At 31.5% G+C, this 17,906-nt stretch overlaps 2 protein-coding genes, 1 long non-coding RNA gene and 1 other non-coding gene across 6 annotated transcripts; 2 read left to right on the top strand and 2 right to left on the bottom strand.

The window, feature by feature from the left end:
- Positions 1-1,546: 1,546 nt before the first annotated feature.
- LOC123912055 lies at positions 1,547-1,626 on the bottom strand. The gene has a single exon (XR_006810916.1). It is a non-coding gene; the product is annotated as a small nucleolar RNA snoR116 (small nucleolar RNA).
- A 1,467-nt stretch (positions 1,627-3,093) lies between these two features.
- On the top strand, positions 3,094-6,045 carry LOC123910880. 3 transcript variants are annotated; one of them, XR_006810331.1, is made up of 4 exons: positions 3,094-3,405; positions 3,529-3,992; positions 4,528-4,609; positions 5,709-6,045. It is a non-coding gene; the product is annotated as an uncharacterized LOC123910880 (long non-coding RNA). The 3 variants fall into 3 exon arrangements; XR_006810329.1 differs by lacking the exon at positions 5,709-6,045 and having other exon boundaries at positions 3,103-3,405; positions 3,529-3,714; positions 3,959-3,992; XR_006810330.1 differs by having other exon boundaries at positions 3,529-4,609; positions 5,709-6,042.
- Positions 6,046-12,337: 6,292 nt separating this feature from the next.
- Positions 12,338-16,958, top strand: LOC123910879 (pectate lyase-like). The gene is made up of 3 exons (XM_045962163.1): positions 12,338-12,506; positions 14,541-15,284; positions 16,076-16,958. Exons 1-3 carry the CDS (start codon positions 12,394-12,396, stop codon positions 16,434-16,436), a joined length of 1,218 nt encoding a protein of 405 aa, XP_045818119.1. The 5' UTR covers positions 12,338-12,393; the 3' UTR covers positions 16,437-16,958.
- Positions 16,959-17,247: 289 nt separating this feature from the next.
- On the bottom strand, positions 17,248-17,807 carry LOC123910881 (classical arabinogalactan protein 9-like). The gene has a single exon (XM_045962164.1). The coding sequence runs from the start codon at positions 17,804-17,806 to the stop codon at positions 17,357-17,359; it is 450 nt and encodes a 149-aa protein (XP_045818120.1). The 5' UTR covers position 17,807; the 3' UTR covers positions 17,248-17,356.
- Between the last annotated feature and the right edge of the window lie 99 nt (positions 17,808-17,906).

Consider the following 17,906-nt stretch of genomic DNA (forward strand, 5'->3'; position numbering starts at 1 on the left):
TGGTCCATATTGGACCAATTAGCTTATTGACCATAGATATAGTATTAATATATTCTGACGGCTGGGATTTAAAGTTACTTACCTGCAAGGACAGTTTCACAAGTACAGAGGGTCTATGTAAAACTGTCTCACCTGATATTTGGCTCTTTTTTTTTTTTTTATTGAACCGGGCCAATGAATTGGACCATAATTGAAGATATGTTGGGCCAATGAAAATTTATTACACCAGCAAATAAAGTAGTTAATATATACTCTCTCCATCCCAAATTATAAGTAAAAAAAAAAAATTCCATTTTTTTTGTCCCAAATTATAAGGGAAAAATCATTCTCAAGAATTTTTTTTCCCTTAGTTCTAAAATTTCTTAAAAATTCAACCATGGAATCAAATTCGATCATATGAAGAAATCAGTGAAGATGTTTATAAGTCGCGATGAAAGTTTGTCACAGTTGAAGAATATTCTCAACCATTTCTTAGATTTAGCTAATGAAAATGTGAGAGCATCGTATTTAAGCATATTGTTCTCCTTATATCTCGTTGGCAGACAATGACGAAAATAGACCGGTTAAACGTAGTTGGAAGGTGGTTATGGACGAGAGTCAAGTACGAAACATGTTTTTACAAGCAGAAATTGATGAAGGACCGATGCGTTTGTTTGTTCATACAAATTGTGAATGTCATTGATTATGTAACGATTGAGTAAGATGTCTGTTGAGTCTTTCTTATTTGGTTTTTTTAAAAAAAAAATTTGTAGTTATCGTTGCTTTTTGTACGTTTGATGATGTCAAACATTTTAAGGAGTTGATTTATGTTTGTAGTAGTTTAATTCAATCGATAAAGTATTTATTTATGAGTTTTAATTTTGTTGATACTATTTTAGATTTTGTGTTAGTACATGTACACGAGTTAATAACGAAGGTTAATTAGTAATGTTAGTATGCATATACATACTACTTTAGATTTATGATTAACTGAAACTAGGAATGTTAAGTGATGCGAGTTTTTTAAAAAATGAATTAGCATTACTAGGTATTAGGTCAGGCGAGTTACGTTTTTGTCGAAAAAGGAATTAGGTCACGGTGGTTCCGGTTAAACTGAACAAGGAATGAATGATACATAAAATTTTTTTTGGAGAAGTTAGAATTTACAAAAAAATTGAAAATTTAGGAACATCTGAATGCATGAGCCCGAGTAAAATCTATGGCTAATACCAAAATCTAAGTTACAAATAAGCGAATCAGAGACTCTAAATTGTTGCCTTTTCATTCAATAAATCCAAAACACTAAATTTTTTTTTTTTTTTTTTTGTTGACGGAAAGAGCAATTTCATTAATTGAAAAGAAATTCCGTAAGGATTACAAACTGATTGAGATTAAAGTCTTCAAAACATCTCCAACAAGTGGAAAAAGAACAATTGAAATTAAAGCCTAACAAGAAATAAACATTAGTAGTATAAGAATGACTAGCAGCCACAGGGGCGGAAAACGGTGGTAGAGAAAAAGAAACGACTAAAATCAAATTAAAATTAAAACAAGTTTAAGCAAAACAAGACTCAGATTGTATAGTTGGCATCAACAAGCTAATTTTGCTTTCAAAGTTTGATGGTATACATAAATTCATCACCGCCTTAAAATCAAAGAAAAATTAAATAAAATAAAATTTGGAACTAAAGTGTGAAAGAATTTTTGTGATTAACAAGAAGCGGTGATGGATGATTTCTAGATTAAGTAATTTTTATAATATACCTTAGAAAAAACAAATGCTTGACCCTTTTCACAACCACACCTATTGCACGAACTCAGAAAACCAAAAAACCAGATCTAGTTTCAACAAATGCTTGTCTGCAATATACCAGTAAAAAGAAATTAAAGAGTGCAAGTGCTTGACCTTCTGCTCACAACCACACCCATCGAACGAACGAACTTACAGAATTTGTTAACAAGGTTAAGCTAAACGATTTGGTGGTGGTGTTTTAAGAAAGCACAGACAGAACAAATGGTGGTGGTGTTTCTGGATCAAGGAATTTTGTTTTATCTGACTAAAAGAAACCCATTATTAATTGTGTACAGTTGTTATTCTATATTTTGTTTAAAAAAAATTATTAATTGTAAAAACTATGATGTTGCTGTGTGTATTGTGGAAGAGAATCTTAGAGAATATTCTTACCGGATCAAACTTGCTATAGCCGGTTATTTTCATGGGTTCAGTATGGACAAATTCAAGTTGTTTTGAATGGCCAGTGTTATTTTTTCCAACACTGTTCTTGCTTTCTACTCTAATAGTAGGTGTGGTAGTAACCTTAAAGATGCTAGCTTTGTTCTGGCATTTACGTCTCTTGGTAAACGTGTGGTAGCCAAAAAACAGTTAAAAACATGTTACACAATTAGGGTATATTTGATCTGCTAAAAAGTAGAGGTCGAACAGAATAATTTCAGATGTACCGTTAATTATGCGACAATTTTTTGTCATCTGCAAAACTTTAAAACTTAAGAAATACTACTGTTGTTATCGAATGACGACCAAATAATAATACTATGCGAATATTTTTACAATATATACTTCTCTCAAACACAATGCGACCTCTACTTGCACTATCCAAAACAAATACATCTCATAACAGTATAAAATTTGAATATGCAAGGATGAAATCTGTTTGTGGTTCTCTAAATATAATAACTTTCATTTTTAGTCAATTTAAAAATTTCCTTCAAATTATGGTCCCAATAAATTTTCTATTTACAATTTTAGTCCCTATTTTATTTTGATGTTTTGGGATAAGGTTATGCATGCGTGGGATTGAAGTTTGGAAAAAAGAATTATTTGGAGATTATGGTTTTATACAAATTAGGCTTGGAGAACTACTTAACATTTAACATTATTTATAAAAAAAACTTATATTAAGTAAGATTGGACTTAAATCTATTTTATAATATAACTTCTAATATATAATTCTTCTCTACTTTTTATTCAACATAATTAAATATGACTTTGAACACTGCCATTTTTTAATATTACATATTTTTTATATTGCTTACTGAAATTTGACAATGACACCATTATCTTATTAAAGCCATTTTGAAAATTTAACCTTAATTAACATGAGCCACTTGTGTTGTTTCCAAACAAAGTCTTCAATGTTCTCTGTACTATCTTACCAAATTTCTAAAAAATCTATTGCCCTGCTCTCAACTACTTTTTCATCAGCAATCCCTGATTCTTCTCCATGTTGTTTCCTACATTAATCATACTATAGAGTATAGACATAGTACTATATCTTTGTGATTTTTCTTCCTTTTTAATACTTCTCAACCCATTAGCTCAATATTTCTTACCTTTTATTATTCTCTCTTGCTGGTTCATATCTTCATGTGAGATTGAAATTTCTTAAGGCCACAATTTGTTCAAAGGTATATATCCTACATATATATATCCCTTAATCAATTTTTTTTTGGAACTAACTAGTTTTTATTTATCATATCTTATGAAACTTTTATATGGCTCTAATGAAAATAAGATTTTTTTTTATGCAGATGGTGAATTGGTGAAGGTTCTAATGAATTTTGTTAAAGGTGTTGAAAGCATATATCATATTCATGACTTTGTTAGTTGACAGAAGATAGAGAGCACATCTGAACAAACACAAAAGATTGTGTTTGAACAGTTATGTGCTCTTTATTCTTCTGCCAACATACTCCTCCACTTCCATATTAACTATTGTCCGTCCCTAATCTTTGATTATTTTAGAGTTTTGCATATGAATTAAGAAATAATAAATATTAATAAGTTGATTAATTTATTTAATGAATATTTAGTTTTTGTAAGGTACAAATGATAAAATATTATTAATTCTACCTTGATTTTTTAAAATTAAAGAACCAGAATTTTGAGACAAAATAAAAAACTAAATGATCAAAGATTAAGAAGGAGTACTGATTTGTGATACTTTCAATGTTTACTTAGATCGTATAAAGCATTTCTCAAGGAATAAACACTGGTGAGTACTTATAAACTTCCTCAAATTTTATTTTTAATCACTAAAATTTTAAATCTCTACTTTTAAGTCAATTCATATATGTATCTTTCAAATTTTTGAATTATTTTTTTATAAAGATTAAAAATGAAATTTATAATATTTATTGAATTCTAAAACTTATTTTTATATTTAAGGTATTTGTTATTGATTTTTATGAAAGTTTTCTTCCTTTAATTTGTTCAAACCGCCGAACCACCCACACTGATTGGGTCACCGGCTTTTCCGACTCTGTGCCAATTTGCACGCTTTTTTTTCTGGTTTGCATGCGCGATAGTTTTAAGCACGAATTGGACTAGATACAGGTCCGGTTTCCGGTTCGACCGGCCGATCCGATTTTTTTGTGCTTGCATATGATTTTTTGTTTGGTAAATTAATACGTTCAAATAGTAAAGGTGTAGAGCATTCACATAGTACTTTTGCACCTTCAACAGTTGACTTGACTAAGTCATACAGTATATGTGATGTGATCACTGATTACAAAGTGACTTTCTTGTAGTTCCACAAATGGATTGCTATCACAATGTGTGAATCGGTCAAAAAAAGCATGGTATTAATGGTTGATTCATTTTTAGGTGGAGGTACGTTCAATATCATTACTGATGAAAAAAATAATTTTAAACAAGCTGATTTTCTAATTATTTTTTCTGACAACAACTGATTTTGCAATTATTTTTTTTTACGATAGCTGAGGTCCTTAATTTTTTATTTTTTTTTTAACAAAGTTCTTTAGCCTCATTTATACAAACAGTTTATGCAATATAAATTAGATTTTATGCTATTTTATAAGTTCACACTAGTGAAAGTTGTATTTTTATAAGCTATTTTATCATAAACTACCTTGACAAACCTATAATAATACATAAAAATTGCATAAGCTGTTTGCATATGTTCCGATTGGAATAAGGGAATGAATTCTCTAATATGAGATTTACATATTGAAATTATTTTTTGATTTTTCTTTCTATTTCTTCAAGATTAAGTTGGGTGCAGGTTCAATCGGAATAAGGGAATGAATTTTCTTATATGAGATTTACATATTGGAATTGTTCTTTGATTTTTCTTTCTATTTCTTCAAGATTAATTTGCTATATATATATATATATAATAAATATGAAGGTCTAAATTAGTAAGGTGCGGACAAAAAAATCATCATATTTATTATCTAAAACTAGTCAAAGGTAGTTTAGTAAGTTTTTCATTAATTTATTTAGCACCCATGTTGCTAATTTACACCCATTTTTATAATTTAACATAAGACAACTAAAAAAAAATAATACAACACAAGTTTAGTCCTTGATGAGTAACCAATACATGTGTACGTCCTTATTGAATAAACAACTAATTTTCATTTGAGTTTTTTTTAGGAATACACTTGAGTTTTCTTTTATACAGTATGCCACTTGAAATAAACAATTGAAACAACAAGTCTGATAAACAATTAAAAAAAGTCAAATGCATTTAGTTCAAATTTAGTTCAATTATTTTTTCTTTTTCTTTTATTTAACTGTTTTTTTGTGCTGAAAAAACCTAAAAAATTATTCTCTAAATTAATATGCATGCACCAACCAAACCTTGTCCAACCTCTTTAACATGAAATATTTTTCATTGGTTAAACAATTCTCTCCTACCATTGATATATAGAGGTAACAAATTACTACAAATTTATGGGTTCCGCAGTTAGTGGGAAGGAAAAAAACATCATACTGTAATGGAAAATGAACGGTGATATGAGGAGAAATTTTAGAGGAGGGCTGGAATAAGCTGAAGATGCACAAGTTGTGATAGCAAACGACAATGCGAGTGAGTTTGTCTCTCCAAATACGTTAGCACTCAAAGATATTTTTATATTTTAGGTAGATTTATTATTTTTATTTAGTTAGGTTTGTTATTTTTATTTTTACACACTTTTAGAAGATTTATTATTTTTATTTTTTTTACTACTATTTAAGCTAAACTATTGTAGCCTTGAAAGACATCTTTTTGATTCAATAAAAATATAGAGAATTTTCTCAAATTTGGAGGATTCCAAATTATTCTTTCTGGTGGATTCCAGAAATCTGGTGGATTCCAGAATTTTTATCTCATAGGATTAGCGCTTGATTTTCCTTCACGCTTCCGTACTGCGTTATCATCAAAATCCCTACTACCGCATTTTTGAATTTATTTGAAAGTAATTATAACTATTGGTAATCATTTCAATATTAAAGTCAGTAGCTCAAACTGTAAAAATGTATGAGGGGATGGAGGGATCTTTAACCTAGGTGCAAGATAAGAAATTCAGGGGGTGCAAAACTAGTATAATCTAGAATATTAGGTGCAATTTTGAAAAAGTCATCGTGTGCAGTGCACACCCCTCACTTGTAAGTGGATCCACCCATGTCTTATACTATGTGTAAATTTATTTGTTACCACTAAACCAATATATCTCGTCACATTTTATTGTTCGAGAATAAACTTAACCTAGCTTTAAACTGCCATAGTTGGTGGTCTAGTCCTATGCTTTGTTTGGGCCTTGTTTAGTCTATTTTGGTTCTTGTATTTTGGCTCTTTGTAACCTTACTTAGTCTTTTCTGGCACGTCTTGTGCTGGGTATATATATATATATATATATATATATATATATATATATATATAGGGGTGGGATCAAATTACACCAGTGTAACATTTGAGTAATGTTACACCGCTGAATAACGCTTTAACGAATTCAAATTTTTCAAAATCCACCGTTGGATTGAAAGCTTATATCGTATAGATCATCCATGTTGAATTTTACAATAATCTAAAATCGTTTGATATGTTATTGATACCGATGAAGATTAATGGTTTATGCGTTTTTATTGAATACCGTTAATCTTGATCTATCTCAAAAACATATCAAACGATTTTAGATTTTTATAGAATTGAATATGAATGATCTATATGATATAAACTTTTAATCCAACGGTGGATTTTGTAAAATTTGAATTCGTTAAAGCGTTATTGAGCGGTGTAACATTACTCAAATGTTACACCGGTGTAATTTGATCCCTCCCCATATATATATATATATATATATATATATATATATATATATATATATATATATATATATATATATATCATTTCGGCTGTTTCAAAAAAAAAAAGTTTATTCTCAAAGTGGCTTGTCAACCACGCTTTCCCTCCCTCAAAACAATACTCCTCGCCAACCTAAACGGCCTTGGGTTGGGGCAATATATACTGCAATGAGTAGTTCACTCCAAGACCCCACCCCCTCGAGAGCAGGATGCCGGTCGAGATTGAATTGGGAGCCAACCTGAACTTTCCTGGCGTTGCCTTGCCCCTACATCTTAAAAAAATGTGGGCGCCGAAAAGAAACCAATCTCTTCAAGAAAGCTTTGCTTGGTAGACGCTTAATGTACCATAGACTTCTTAATTAAATAATTATGAAATGAAAATCATCGTAGAAAATGAACAAGTGCCTACTTAGTTATGACAAGTTCTAACATGCACAAGTGCACCATATGTTGCACGGTGCACAAGTTAATTTTGACGGGTCTCAATAACATATCAAATGATTTTCAATTTTTTCAAAAAAATTTATGAATGATCTATATGATATAAACTTTCAATCCAACGATAGATTTTATAAAATTCGTATTCGTTGTAATGAAATCGTTAAATTGTGCACCGTACATCATATGGTGCACTTGTGCATGTTAGCCGAAGCTTAGTTATAACTATAAGATGCTCTTTGAGAATTAGTGAACAATTTAGGTGAAAATGTCAACAACATCAATCATAATAAAGTAGGGGTTGAGAAAATGTGCCACAATAATTAGAAATTGGTGAAGACATCGGTTGTTCAATTGGCCCTAACATAAAAGCAATATTGTTACCCAACTATGGCACATGAAGGATAAAGTTATGGTTGTTCAAATGTACCGCAGGTACTGCCACAATTGATGATTTTCAATTCTAGCAAAAAGTAAGAAAAGATATTTCAATTCTACTGTGTACCAAAAAAAAAAATTCAATTCTTTTTTTTGGTAGGAAAAAAAAAAGAAGAGAGAACTAAATTGTCTTAATTAGAAAAAGATCCGACTAAAAGACATAAAAACTAAATTTTAACAATTATTTTAGGTGGTGTCTAAGGTGAGGGCTCAATTAAGTCCTTCATCGGTATACCACTCATTCTAACCACTAGATTAAATAGTTCTACATGATCTTATTAGACACTACCACACTAGATCTTGTACTCTCTTTCTCTCTCCTTTCAACTTTTGTATCTGGAAAAAAACATCTTCATGATCCTCTGATTTAAATCCAACTTTCATAACTAAATTCAACCTGAAAGAAAGCATAAATTTGGTTTACTCAATTTCAATTTGATCTTGCCTGCGGAAAATTTTTGTTTGGAGAATTGTATGGATAATTTTTTCTTAAAATTTTTATATTGACAATTTTTGCTTTCTTTCATGGGTAGTACATCGTTTCCTTATTCTCTAATCTCCCAGCAGCAACCCCTGCAAGGAGTGTAGGGAGTGGAGATTGGATTTTTTTCCTGACCATTAGAGTAAAAGTGTGAAATACAAAGTGTTAAATTCCGGTTTTACTCTCAAAACTCATTTCATGCTTCCCACAAATTCCTTTAAAACCAAAATCCAGTTTTTAATTTTGAAGAAAAAATTGTCCAAATAAAATACAAACCAAACCTATAATGTTTTTTTAAGATTCGATTTACATCCGAAGGTTGAATTCGGGGGACGGAGATAGAGTATGTTTCTTTGCCATTTGCCACGATAAAGAAGTTGAGAGGAGAGAGATAGATCAAGTGTGATAATGAATAATGAGATCATGTGGGATTATTTAATCCAACGGTCAAATTAAGTGGTACACCGGTGAGGGACTTAATTGAGCCCTCACCCTAGAAGCAACCATTATTTTATACTTCGGTTCCTTCAAAAAACAATTTTTTTTTTTTTGATAAGCAATATTTGGATTAGAATGAGTACAAGGGATATTCAACCCTTACAATCCAAAAACAATCACCTTAAATATAACGAAAACAAGCTAAGGGGTTGTTTCACCAGTCAAGGAAAGCTACATTATCAATGTTCCTTGATCTACCGATGAACCAAAACCAAGCAATATAAATAATTTGATCTACTAAAGATGAAACATTAACAAAATCTCCTCTAAATATAATATTATTTCGCATACGCCAAATACTCCAAGTTGTGGCCAACCAAATAATGTGACGGAATCGTTCGTTGTTGCTTCCTGTTATTAAGACTCCAAATTGAATCAAATGATTGGGAACATCAGTCGCGGAACAAAAACGTGTGCCCATCCATTAGAATATTTTGCACCAAATTTGCTTTGTAACATTGCAATTGAAAAACATACGTGGAATGTCTTCAGCTACATTGAAACAAAAAACACGGCTTCTCTCGTGATTGTTTGTAATGACACCTTCAAAAATCAATTATTTTATACTTCGGTTAAAACTGCTAATTGGAAACAAACAATACTTGAAATGTTTCCAGCGAGTTTCAAACCCAACAAAGTAGACATATTTCTTTCCGTCGCTTTTTGAAGTCTCTTAGTAATATTTCTAATAATCACACCTTCTTGTTATCTCGAGTTTCACGAATGTCCTCATAAAAAAATGTTCAGCCGAAATTTTTTGAAGAAGCCAGCCGAACAAATTAAGCATGGTAAAAAATTCAAACCTGGGACGACGACGGGAAACCAGTTCCCCATTGGGAGCAAGGGTGGGTGTTCAATTGTTACCCGAGACATAGTTTGCTTGCAGGGACGGGACTGGTACATGGAAGCGGGGATGGAGCTGATAATGCTTAAAACCGCCCCCGTTCCACCCCATTGTCATGTCTACTAACAATATCGTGATTGTCAATTTAACTAGATCTTATTGACAAAACACAATAAAATAATTGATTTTTGTTATAAGCGCGTATTAAAGAAAGTACAACAATAACCAAAATATTGGACTAACGTGGTTGATGAACTCCTCTAGGACGAATTGTTCGGAACAACCTGAGTTCGATTACTGATGAGAATAATTATTGGTCAGACTACTTATTTCTGACCGAACTCTAAATTATCAGACTTTTTCCTGAAAACTAGAGGTTAACACAAAAAGAAAGTACAACAACAAAATGATCTATGAGTAACAATAATAGTGTCTATCAGAAATTAGGTAAAGGGCCACCTTAAAAACATAAGGTCAGACTAGCACGCTTACAAACCGTAATATCCAGTGGCGGAACCAGGAAATCAAATCCGGGTGGGCCGCTAAAAAAATATAATATATTAATTAAATATAAAAATTATATTTCATACAAAAATTTAAGTCATAATAAACACAAATTTGATCATAAGAAATTAATATCATGGCCTAAATAATATACGACGTATGTCAAGTAACTTAAAATTATCAATGATTTACATTAAAGTTTAAACTAATACTTGCACAAAATTGATCATTAAAAAAATTATATTTTATTATATTACACGGTATATTTAAAAGAGAATTATTTTTTAATTGAAAATAGTTGCACTTTATTTAGAAAAAAATTAGAAATTGTCTATTTTTGTATTGATATATATTGATGAAGAAAAGAAAAATAATAATAAAAAAAACACTATCTTTGATTAAGTGGCTTGAGGAAAAGTTTTGGTCTCCAAATGCATGGACTTCAAATCATTAAACATGATTTTTATAAATAAAAAACACTAAAATGCAAAAATGTTTGGGCAAGGAGTGTTGAACCCATGACCTCCACACAAATAATTGTACTCACAACCACTAAGGCACGACTTGAATCTTGATGTATTTATGTCTAAAGAAATACATATAATTTATACGCATAATTTTATAAATACATCAAGGGTATTTTAGTAGTTTCACATTTTTTGGGGGTGGGCCATGGCCCTGCCCAGCCCCACCCTAGGTCCGCTAGTGGTAATATCTGAAGTCTTTTTACATTAACCCAAACGTAAGTTTCCTACTTATCATGTTTTGCACAATGTAATAGAACATGGCACAATTTAAGGAAAGAAAATCAGCAGAAAGTGACATGACATTAATAGTAACTTTGCACTTTATTAATTTAAACAATGATCAACGACAACACATTGACGGACCAAGGAAATTTTCACACTAAGAAAATGAATGGGAATATTTATGAGGTTTTTTGGTGTATAAATGAATGAGATTTGAAGGTAAGAGTAGAAGAATTAACAAAAAAATATGGATTGTTGACGCGGCAGTTGAGTCATTTAAGCGACTTGATACATCAGTGCTGACTTGATCAAAATTGACATTTTACAAAATGGGGTAAAAATGGGGCTAGAAGAGCTATTTTGAAAATTATGAGGTCAAAATCGCAAGTTTGTAAAATTTAGGGGGCCAAAAGTGTAATATAGCCTTAATACTTTTAGTTATCAATTATTAAAAAATATAAAAAGTTGATATATTAAAAATATTCATTGACACAAATTAAACAATATCTTATATGTTAATATTTGTAAAATAATACTAAGAACACATTTTTTAACACACATTTTAACATCCTCTATTTTATTGATTGAAATTCATGGTCCATAAAAAAATATGGATCACGTATAAATTTTATGGAACCCATATGAACAATAAAAGAGAGCATGTTAGAATGGAATGTGTGTGTTACTGCACTTCTCGTATTTATATTCATATATTAATATTAATAAAATAAGATATAATTAAAGTAAATTATGTGAATAGTACATAGTCAAAACTGTCAATTTTTTTTGGGTTATGGTACGAAGTTTTCACCGCCTTTATCGATGACTAATATCTGTCGGGGAACCTATGGGACACACGAGGTGGGTTCTCATCTCCCAACCGAATTTTCTCCAGACATATGAGTCAAGAATCGAATATCTGACCACATACTTAAGGGGATTAAGACTCTTACCACTTAGACCAATTCATTGTTGGTACTATGTCACTTATTTCGGAACAAAGAATGTAAAAAAACAATAAAAATAAAAATACTTGGGGCCAGCCACATCCATCCACAAGAAGTCAACCAAAATGACTTTGAAGCTTAAACAGTTGCTCCCTATTTGTTGAATTCCTTAGAGCGGCAAGAAAATATAACGGTTTCAAACTAATATCTAACTAAATCTATCATATCATTTTGTATAAGAAAACACTTGCTTATCAAATTATCCATAAATTACGATAATGGACCCTACATAATCGATAATATTAATCACGCCATCACTCTCGGCTTTTTTTCTATAAAACATCTTTCTTTCACTCTCCAAGGTCACCACAATACAACTTTCACCTTCAATTACTCTTAGCCAAAACATGACTTCCCTTTCATGGTTCCTCATTCTTTTTGCTCTTTCTCTTCTTATCCCAAATTTTGTTTCATCCTCTGCAGTTCAAGATCCTAAACAAGTTGTACAAGATGTACAAAGGTAAGAAAACAATAGAATTTATTTAATTATTTCTAATTTAACTATAGTGTTATGGATACATTAGCTACATTATACTTTTGTAAAAAAGAAAATGAAAAAGAAGCTACATTATTCATTTATTTATAGGGAGCATTTATATTATCTACAATTTCATTGTGTGCTTCTTCATTTTATATAAAAGTTTATTGAATAAAAGTTTATGAGAAAAGTCACTGTGAACTTAGCTCAGTTGATAGAGATATCGCATGTCGCGGTTCGAATCTGAACATTCCACTTATTCAGCTTTAAGGTTAATTTTCTAGTTTGTGGCTATTTAACCAAAAACAAAAATTAAGAGAAAATGAGATATGGATTTTGTAAAATTATTAGTATCTTCTATATTTTGTTAAAGAATAACTACACTTGGTCAACTTTCAAACAATGTAAGACGTTGTAGGTGTGCTAAAACAAATTAAATAATATGAATGTCATGATAAATTCAAATCGTCTTTGTTTAACACTCTTAGTTAAAACTCTTAGAGTGTGTTTAGATGGAGGAATTTTTTGAGGTAAAGTAATGTTTTGAGGGAATCTAAATGATTTGAGGTGAATTCCATTGTTTTGATGAAAATTTGAAGAATTTTCAAAATGATGGAAATTTATGAAGTATTTTGTTCAAGTTAAATTTAAAGAATTTCAAAATGACACCTAAAACCAAAGAATTTGAAATTTCTTCTTCTCTATAAACTTTTATAAATTACTAATTTATCGTAAAACCTAAAATTAGCTGAAAAACCTAAAATCGACGATAAACGCTAAATCTGCCGAAAATCCAAAAAATCGGCAGAAAAAACCTAAAATCGGCCAAAAGCCCAAAAATTGACTATAAACCCTAAAATCGGTCGAAAGCCCAAAAAATCGGCAGAAAAACCTAAAATCGGTCAAAATTGCAAAAATCGACTATAAAACCCTAAAATTAGCTGAAAACCCAAAAAATCGGCCGAAAACCCAAAAAATCAGACGAAAACCTAAAATCGGCCAAAATTCCAAAAATCTACTATAAACCCTAAAATCGGCCGAAAACCCAAAAAATCTGCCGAAAAACCAAAAAACGGCCGATAACCCAAAATCGGCCGAAGAATCTAAAATCGTCCCTAAACCCAAAAAACTCGGCCGAAAACCTAAAATCGACCCAAAATCCTGAAATCGGCTATAAATCCCAAAATTGGCCGGAAAACCTAAAATCGACTATAAACCCATTTTTCGGCCGATATTAGGGTTTATAGTCGATTTTGGGGTTTTTCGGTCGATTTTTCATTTTTCGGTCGATTTTAGGGTTTATAGTCAATTTTTGGGTTTTTCGCCGATTTTAGGTTTTTCGGCTGATTTTTTGGGTTTAGGGTCGATTTTTGGGTTTTCGATTAATTTTTTGGATTTTCAGCCAATTTTAGAGTTTATATTCGATTTTAGGGCTTTTGGTCAATTTTAGGTTTTTTAGCTGATTTTGTGTTTACTGTCGATTTTAGGGTTTTTATCTGATTTTAGGTTTTTCGGCCATTTTTTTCGGTTTATTGGCCGATTTTATGGTTTTTGGCCGGTTTTAGGTTTTTCGGCCAATTTTATGGTTTATAGTCGATTTTAGGTTTTTCAGCTGATTTATGGTTTTAGACCGATTTATGATTTACGGTTTTAGGTTTTTCGGCCAATTTTTGGGTTTAGGGCCGATTTTATTAAAATAAATAAAATTAAATGAAGGAAATTCAATTACATTACCCAAACAAAGAATTTTACAATTGATGGAATTTCAACACTTTATCCAAACACTGAAATTTGAAAATCAAGGGAATTCAATTGAATCAATTAAATTGCCTAGTATTTAAAATCCCTTGAATTTCTAGAATCCCTCATCCAAACACACTCTTAGAGAGAGTTTGTCGCCCATTTAGGTCCCACAAGGCTCGAGAGATTAGTCTTTGCAGTTTCTGGTTTACATAAAAAAAAATAGTATGATAATCGTGTCACAATTAAATTAATTTTTAATTTCTCTTATTGTAGGAGCATCAAGAATGCTACTAGGAGAAACTTGGGCTATTTATCATGTGGAACAGGAAACCCCATTGATGATTGTTGGAGATGTGAACCAAATTGGGAAAACAATAGACAAAGACTAGCTGATTGTGCAATTGGATTTGGCAAAGATGCAATTGGTGGTAAAAATGGTAAAATCTATATAGTAACTGATTCAGGTGATGATGATCCAGTTAATCCTATGCCAGGAACATTAAGATATGGTGCAATTCAAGATGAACCATTATGGATAATTTTCAAAAGAGATATGGTAATTACATTAAAACAAGAGTTATTGGTAAATTCATATAAAACAATTGATGGAAGAGGTGCTAGTGTTCACATAGCAAATGGGGGGTGTATAACAATACATTATGTTAATAACATTATAATACATGGTATTAATGTTCATGATTGTGTTCCAACTGGGAATACTAATATTAGAAATTCACCTGAACATAGTGGATTTTGGACAGTTTCAGATGGTGATGGAATTTCAGTATTTAATTCAAATAATATTTGGATTGATCATTGTTCTTTGTCTAATTGTCGTGATGGGCTTATTGATGTAATTCATGGATCAACAGCTATTACTATTTCAAATAACTATATGACTCATCATGATAAGGTCATGCTTTTAGGACATAGTGATTCTTATACACAAGATAAGGACATGCAAGTTACTATTGCTTTTAATCATTTTGGTGAAGGGCTTGTCCAAAGAATGCCAAGGTATGCTTCTATGACACTAAAATCTCACTTTTCATCTTTAATATTTTTTCTTTTTCTATCATAGTATGGTCCAAAAACAAAAAAGTCATGAATGGTTGGTACCAAAAACTTGTGTTCTCGTCCCCGCCCCTCAAAATTTCTTCGTCCCCGTCAGAGAGATATTTTCTGCGAAGAAAAAGTCGATCTCCACCCGTAGATTCCATAATAAGGCTGTCTCCGCTGGGATCCTCATTTAAGAGAACAATGACATCCCTACTTTCATAGTTTTACTAAAGAAGTTAGTTTTTGAAAATGAACTTAAGGGTACAATGACATTCCTTTCTCAGTAGTAGCATGCATGAGGCCCATTGAACAACAAAAAACAGAGTAAAGACCAAACAAATTCAGAAAGAGGGGCATAATCATATACTTCACCACCTTAAAACTTAAAAACATGAATTGTAGGGGAAGGGTTACTTTTGACTTTTTGATGGAATTATATGTCTAAAAACATTTTTTTTTTTGTTCAAATTAACACTCACTTGAAAAATCATGTACTCCCTCCATCTTTAATTATAACTTAAGTCTACTTTTCAGATTTATTGAATAACCGATGAATGTGGTTTATAATATATACCAGATTCATCAGTTACTAAATAAATCTGAAAAGTAGACGTTTTCTTATAATTAAGGATAGCAGGAGTAGGGGTGGGATGGATAGCTCAACTGGTTAAACTAGTTGAGCAACGATAGCAGGAGTATTCATGACCTTGAAAATTTATTATAATAATCATAAAAAATTATTTTTTCAGGTGTAGACATGGATATTTTCATGTGGTGAACAATGATTACACACATTGGGAAATGTATGCAATTGGTGGAAGTGCTAACCCTACAATCAACAGCCAAGGGAACAGATTCCTTGCACCAGACAACAGATTTAGCAAAGAAGTAACAAAACATGAAGATGGATCAGAGAGTGAATATAATAGTTGGAATTGGAGATCAGACGGTGATTTGTTCTTGAATGGAGCATTCTTTAGACAAACTGGTGCTGATGCTTCTTCTATCTATGCTAGAGCTTCAAGTCTTAGTGCAAGACCAGCTTCTCTTGTTGGTTCAATTACTACTACTTCTGGTGTTCTTAGTTGCAAGAAGGGCAACCTTTGTTGATTCGCTACTAGAAAAAGTTGAATTAACGACAGAAAATTATAAACGAAAAAATATAAAATTTATCTCCGATTATGTCACTAAATATTAGAGACGTTAAAATTGGAGATTAGTTTCATTTTTTTCGTCTTTCATTTTCGTCAGTAATTTAACATTTTTAATAGTGGTTAATGTTTTTTTATTACTTATTAGCTAAAAAATTAAAATATAACCAAAGGGAAGAAAAAATAGATTAAGAAACAATGAGACTTGTGCTCATACTTAATTTATTGATTCCTATGCAGTCGTCTTTTTTACGATTGTTCTTGAGAGAGTTTGACTTTTGTTTTATGTTGTTCTTAATTTGAGGTTATAATGTCAAACTCTTACATAGAGCTGACACCTCATATTGCGGTTACTTCTGGTTTTTAAATTATTTAATTTTGGGTTACAACCTATGCCTTTTTCTTTTCATATATTGTAATCATATTGACAATGTTTGCTTGTACAATGGAAAGAAAATTAATGCAGTTAGTGTTGGTTACATAAAAATGTTCTTAGTACTTTTCAATATGCACGCTTTGTCTATCATATACATCTATTGTATATTTTGGTACATAATAATTTAGAGTAGCTTCACTTTTTCCAATCTTTGATCATAGTTTGGCCCATCAACCTAAAAATGTCCTTCTTCCTTTATATGTTAAGCTGTTAAAATGGCTGTAAAACATATAATTGAGTGTATGAGATTTGATGCTTATTTTATAGCATTTAAACATTAAATAAATAAAAACTAATACATTGTTTCCTCATTATATATATTTGGTTTAATCTAATGAGTAATATTAAACCATGCATGCACAAAGCACACAATGTTATATAACAACGTGTTGCTAAGCAAACACGTCCCAAGAGACCTCATCAAAAATATTAACACCTGCTATTTAGAAGGCATAGAATCCGCCAACAGCAACAATGGCTGCAACTAAGGAGAATTGAGCGGTGGAGGCACCGCTGGTGATCTCGTCTGCTGCGGTGGTCTCAGGAGCAAAGCCATCATCAGCTGGGGCGGGTCCAGGACCAAAGAGCTCAATAGGGTCACTGCCTGGTGCTGGTGGAGCTGAAATATCTTCATCCCCAGAGTCGGAGGGTGAAGATGCAGGAGAAGAGGTTGTAGGAGCCGGTGCTGAAGCGGAATGGGTTGCCTTTGGAGAAGATGCGGGAGCAGGTGATGATTTTGGTGATGAGGCGGCTTTTGGTGACGAGGCTTTTGGTGATGAGGCTTTTGGTGCCGATGCAGATGATTTAGGTGATGCAGATGGAGCTACTTCGGCCATGACCATACCTGTCATGGCTACGAAAATGAGGGCAACAACAATTAGTTGACGAGCCATTTTATTTAAAAAGAAATTTGGAACAATTTAAAGTTTTTTTTTATTATTATTCTTAGAGTAATTGCAGTTGTTCTCTGTTGGAGAAAAAACTGCAGTTATT

Source organism: Trifolium pratense, linkage group LG2, assembly GCF_020283565.1.
Source record: "Trifolium pratense cultivar HEN17-A07 linkage group LG2, ARS_RC_1.1, whole genome shotgun sequence".
Taxonomy (NCBI): domain Eukaryota; kingdom Viridiplantae; phylum Streptophyta; class Magnoliopsida; order Fabales; family Fabaceae; genus Trifolium; species Trifolium pratense.